The 5,903-nt window shown below is 40.0% G+C and overlaps 1 protein-coding gene across 1 annotated transcript in view; it reads right to left on the bottom strand.

The window, feature by feature from the left end:
- Positions 1 to 4,075: 4,075 nt before the first annotated feature.
- Positions 4,076 to 5,903, bottom strand: part of TOPAZ1 (testis and ovary specific TOPAZ 1) — a 41,865-nt gene continuing 40,037 nt past the window's right edge. The window contains exon 20 of the mRNA XM_054818468.1: positions 4,076 to 5,518. Within this exon, the coding sequence (XP_054674443.1) occupies positions 5,305 to 5,518 (214 nt within the window). The 3' untranslated portion in view covers positions 4,076 to 5,304. The remainder of the gene's footprint in view (positions 5,519 to 5,903) is intronic.

Here is a 5,903-nt window from a genome sequence, read left to right as displayed (position 1 = left end):
GTGAAACGATCACGTTGATATGATGTTTTAGGTGTTGCTGCTTCCCTTGGTTACAAAGCGCACCTCGTCCTGTAAATTGCACGATGGTATTGCTGCTATTCTCAAAGGCCTGTTGGCACAGGATGCAGAGAAGCGGTCCCTTTTCATATATTTCAGTGACTGCTGCTGCTAACAGTAGAGTATGTCCGCACTTGTCACTCAGGGACATAGAAGGGAAATCCCTGACGTAAGAAATCACTGCTCTTTTGCAAAGAGGAGGGAAGGGGTTGTCCACGTACTTGCGTGCGCTTCACATTTCCTTTGTTCTGCAGAAAGAAAAGGCCAATTGGGCAAAAAACCCACGGTGAGCTCTCGAGTCTCATGGGGAAAAGCTAAACGCTGTTTTCCTGCAATTACTAATGGCTCGATACGTACGTACACTTATACATCTATTTTTCTTCCACGGTAGTTTGTGTCAAGAAAGCAGCTGATGCAGAGACCTGCAACCTCAGAACAAAGATGTCTGCTGAGTTTCAGAACAAAGAGAGATTAACTGTTAGGGATTGGAGTTATTTGCATAGAATCTATTGCATTTCCAGGCAGAAAAGGTTAAAAACAGGACTGACAAGGTTTAGGAACTATCTGTAGTTCAGTGAAGCTTTAAATCAAGTTAACACTCTCAGAACCCTTGGGGGATTTGCATAATTTCCATAATGTGCAGCATGTTTTTTGCCTCCTGATAGGAACCATCAGTTATGTAAGCAAATTGGTTGCATAATTATGCAGATGGCAAAAATAAATTTAATTGATGCAACAGAAAAGTGTGCTGTTTGTATCACCCAGGATTTCTGTTAAATCAGTGAGGAATAAAATAAATTGGGAGAGGTAATCAGCAGGTGACACTGCAGATACCAGCTCCATCGCGTAGGGTACCCATTTGCAAACAGAGCCAGAGCGACCCAGCCCCCTCCGGCACAGGAATGAATTCCTATTTTTTAACTAAAGGTCTCAACACTTACTGCTTGTCAATATCCCCACAATATTCCAGGGGACTAGTATTGTGACTTTATCTGGTCTCGTCATTACCTATCAGTTCCCAGGATACATCCCACTGGCTCAGCAAGAGCGGCACAAGATATTTCCAAATGGAAATCTTGTTTTTACCAGATAAAATTAACATCTGAAGCAGTTTATATTTTGACTACTTCTTGTCCCTGAACAGAAGGAGAATTTTAAGCATCACAATAAAGTTGTTGCAACTGAGCCATTTTCTCCTTGCTCCTTTCTTTCTGTTCTGGTCCTCGGTCTGCAAACGATCAAAAAGCAGCACCAGTTTCTCCAGTCCTATCACACGCAATGGCACAGAAGCTCTGAGGCCAATAATGTCAGCATTAATTTTTGATACTACTCATAACACACCTCATTTTAGAAAGGAGTTAGACAGAAGGAGTTAAGACTGAAAAACATAGACCTGGGATTTGCCAAAAAAACCCCCAAACCACAAAGATGCAAAATGCATCTGGAGAATGTGAAAGGACAAAAATGTGAACTAGTAATTGCTCTTAATGGGGCTGTATTTCACTAAGCTGAGGAGTATGGCATTAAGATTGTGGTACTTAAAAGTTCGATTACTATACCAGGGATATTTAATTTTACTATTTCTCCTCGTGTGACACTCTCACTAACATCCATTAGAATTCTTCAGCAAATAGAGCACAGCCCATAGGCCTCACTGTAGCCTCCGCTCGAGTCTGCAGTTAAAACTGGAAGCTGGCCATGACCACAGCTGGGAGTTTCAGCCCAATTTATTCATAAGCATTTGCTACATTATGTGCTACGGCATGGTGAAAAACTGCGTAGTCTGACTGATTTCACACATTCTTAACCTCCTCATGCAGCATATCATACTCTAGATTCTTTTAGTGGATACTAAACTCTCCATGTCTACTTTGCCACTTGCCTATGCTCCTGCATACCAAAGAATATTAGTAACAGGGATCTGAACGGAATTAAATAATTTAACGACAATACTGACTCACAGATATTTTGGATGCTTCATATAAAGAATAAAAGAGTTTATTAACATCTTAACAACTCCTCCAAAGTGATCCCCCCAACTGCTTTTTATAAAACATTGTAAAACTATCAAGCTTCCACTTCCAGCTTCTTACCTCCATCCCCAATGTGGGCTGAGAAACTCTCAAAACTATCAATGCTTCGAAATAAAATTGTGCTAAGTCTTCCAAACAACATTATTCTGTTTCAGTTACAAGACACAGTCCATACCTAACAAAACTAATCTTTCCAAGAGCATACCTTGTCATCAGTGAAAATTGAGGAAAGATTTTCACAAAGGGAATTTCTCATGCATCTAACAACGTACTGAACGAGCACAGTGTTGTCTAGACCTACCGAGCGCAGCACAGGAAAGGTTTTTTGCACATATTTCTGTCCCTCTCTGCAAATAGGTAAACATACATTTTATTTCCTATATGAAAAATTAAATATATCAAATGAGTTGCTTAATCTCAAACACAGAAGTTCTTTCAGCTACTAAGAAACAGTAACTTATACCTGGGGAAAAGCAAAAATATGGATATTGTCTACTGAGTGGCTGGCTCTGCAAAACTGCATTGTCTCTGTTGTACTTAACTTTATTCTTTGGAACATTTTTTCATCTTTCCAGGCTCATTTCCATTCTACATGAGAGTTTTGTCCTGTTTAGCACATGGAATTTCTGTCAACAAAATGGTACTGAGAATGTTGCTCAAGAAACCCTTCTGGTTTTTGATACATGTGGTATTTCAAGTGGACCCAGACAATACAAAAATGTGAAATGCAGGAACAGTAAAGTTGTTTAAATTGCCTACTGGTTTATCACGGTGATAGGGAGAAACACTATATTGGCAGAAACACCAGATGCACCGGTTGTAACAAAACTTCTGAGCAATGATGTGGGGAGCTTGCTTTGCTTGTTAATATAAAACATGACTGAGATTGCATCCTATCAGCTGAAGATGATACTCAGGAGATGGAGCCAAAACATTGCACAAATTTTACCCAGTTCCAAGTTAAGCTAGAAGGTCAATGATTAACCTCTGTCTGAAAAATAAAGCAACATTTGAAATTTTTTTCTGTTGATGATCCAAGGGAAAATTCAAGGTTGCTTATAATGGAAAAAATAATGCTGTCTCTAGACATCCCAAGCTTTGAAGCCATACGGATTACTAAGAGAATTTTGTCCTTCTGTGTCTCTCAAACACAGTATTAGCCACATCTGGTACCGCTTACAGAAACGTGGGATTTAGCTGAGGTTCAGATAGCCTCTGTCTAATTCCAAGGGAGATTATGCTACAAAGGATCTTACAAAAAGTAATTAGCAAAAATGACTTAGTTTCTCACTGCCAGTTTTAGTTTGTTGAAACCTTCCAAAATTGCTCTTGCCACTAATGCTGGAGTGGCTGGAAGAACATCAGTTTCGATCCCTCATCTGAAACCCGGTCCCTTCTTACCCAGTCTTTCAGCTACTGGCAAACAAAAGCAGCAGAATGCTGCTGGATTTGATGAGGTGGACAGCCTTACAAATGGCAGAGCCATCTTGGGGAATACCACGCAGTGGAACCCAAAGTCTGTTTGAACTAGTGCCAACTGGTCTGCAAGAGAAATTTTGATGTAAGGGGCATTTAAAGAAATGCCATCTGATTGTTAATACCTAATCTACCCTTTTTTAGAAGGAAAGCAGATGAGATCCCTACAGAAGAATGATACCTGTAAAAACACAAGAGCCTCTATCCTTGCATTTTTCTGTACAGGTGGCACAGGAGGAAGACAGTGATCTTGGCGGTTGTCAGATTCAATCCTCTCTCCTGCAGTAGCAACTCCCAGACAGACTGGATGAGCGGTGGTATCGAAAAGGGTCAGGACCTGACACCGAAGAGGGTGAGGAATCTAACAACTGTCGAGCAGATTAATGACATCAGATTAATGGCATGAACCTCAAGACTACAGTGGCAACCCTCCCAAACAAGAAAACACCAACACCCCTCCAGACCCCCCCACAACCATCCAGCACTAAGATCATGATAGCTTTCACAATTCAGAGGTGCAAAGGACACCTGCAATAATGCTGCTGGAACTGGGAGCAGACTCATGCTGCCCCAAAGGAGGGAAAAATTGAAAAATTGAGGGCTTATGCCACCATCTTGATCTCACTTATGATGGAACAGCCTTAAAACCCCCATGAACTTCTATACCCAAGACAGCAGCAATTTTCAGCACAAAAAGCTCTAAAGGGGATGGAGAGCAGGACCAAAAAGAGCTGTATTATTGGCACGTTTGTGAAGGTAGAGATCTAAACTGGAGATCTAAACTAACAATACAGAAGTGGGGAGCTCAGGCAAGTATCAACTTTGACAGAAGTCCCATTGATTTGCCACAAGAGTTTTCTGATATGAAATGTTTGGTTCTTCTCACTCAGGCTGCACATCCGTAGATGAAATGTGACATAAGCAATTCATGCTCTGAATCTGATTCAGGATTTGCAGGTGGAAAAAAGAATTCCTGAAGAACCAGGAATGCTAGAACCAGCTTGCTAGAAGCCTCCATCTCCTCATGCAGTTGGCAGACTAAAAAATGGGCAAAACCACTTCCCTCTAAGAGCACAATCAAGGGAGAAAGCAAGTTTTCCTCTTCAGTGGAAGTATGCATATATACAAATGTGAAGCCATATACAAGTTATTATCAAGACACAACTAAATCTTCAGCTATGAGCAACTTGTGTAGCCTCTCTCAATTCTGTCAAAGGCAGCATGTCTCAAGTGATTTTGAAGTTATTTTATTCTCAGTGCTTTTTACTGGGTTTTTGGAGTAAGGAAATGAAGATCTCTAAGGGGTACACAGATGGGACAATATCCTCACAAGATGCCATGAGGAAGACAAAAGGAAACATGTATTACTTGTACAGACTATGAAGCAATGTGGAAGACATCTCACTCAAGAACAGTAGATACCCTCAAATCAATGCACTTATATACTATCACCTGCTGGGAGAAGAGTAACAGTGCTAGATTCTCTGTAAAAAAGGAGAATGTAGGTTCTGAGGCTGCAGCTTCCTCATTATCTAATGATGCCATTACAAAACATCTATGTAAATCACTGTGACAATACATATAGTTTGGGAAAAAAAATGAAACTTGAGTTTGAAGCCTTGCTGGAAATCAGTAAGGCGCAGTCCGAACGCAGTGGGAACTGCCTTTATTAATTTGTATTATTTTCAACAATGATTGCTTTAACCATTAAAAACCAAAAGTCCTTACTATTTAATGACTACTGAAACAGCCAGACCTTCCCAGCCCATATCATATTCTCCTGAAGCCATTTTAGAGCAGATGTAAGCTCCAAGCTGTAAACTTCTTCCATATTAACATTCATTGTCATATGCTTGAGAAAAAGCTTTGGATCAGATACACGAGCAGCCAGGATCAGTCTCTCCACCGCTGCCTGATAGTCACTGTTATTCTGAACTGTCTGATCTTCACATCTGTAAGCGAATTTTCACAAATACAAAATTACGTATTATACAGGTCCTGTGTCACTTGTCCGATGGTTTATACTGACAATAAGACTACAAAAACATTAAAATGCCTTGTGTTCACCTATCATAGATTATGTTAATTTTCCTGACAAATTTTAGCTGATTATTCTGTAGAATTAAAAAGTAAGAAAAAGTATATTTTTAACGTATTTTATGGTAATAAAAAGTAATAGGATTTAATGCCAGGGCAAAGTAGGTCTGCAATATTCACAGCACGTTTCATGAAGAAATGTTCTACTGTGAGCTGGAAAATTTGGTAAAGGAATGTAAACCATTTTATGAACTGGATATGGGAAGAATTCGTGTACATGCTTGAATCTAAAAGGATTAC

This window comes from Grus americana, chromosome 2, assembly GCF_028858705.1.
Source record: "Grus americana isolate bGruAme1 chromosome 2, bGruAme1.mat, whole genome shotgun sequence".
NCBI classification, from domain to species: Eukaryota; Metazoa; Chordata; class Aves; order Gruiformes; family Gruidae; genus Grus; species Grus americana.
The sequence above is the reverse complement of the archived record's forward strand: the minus strand, read 5'-3'. Positions and strand labels throughout refer to the sequence as shown.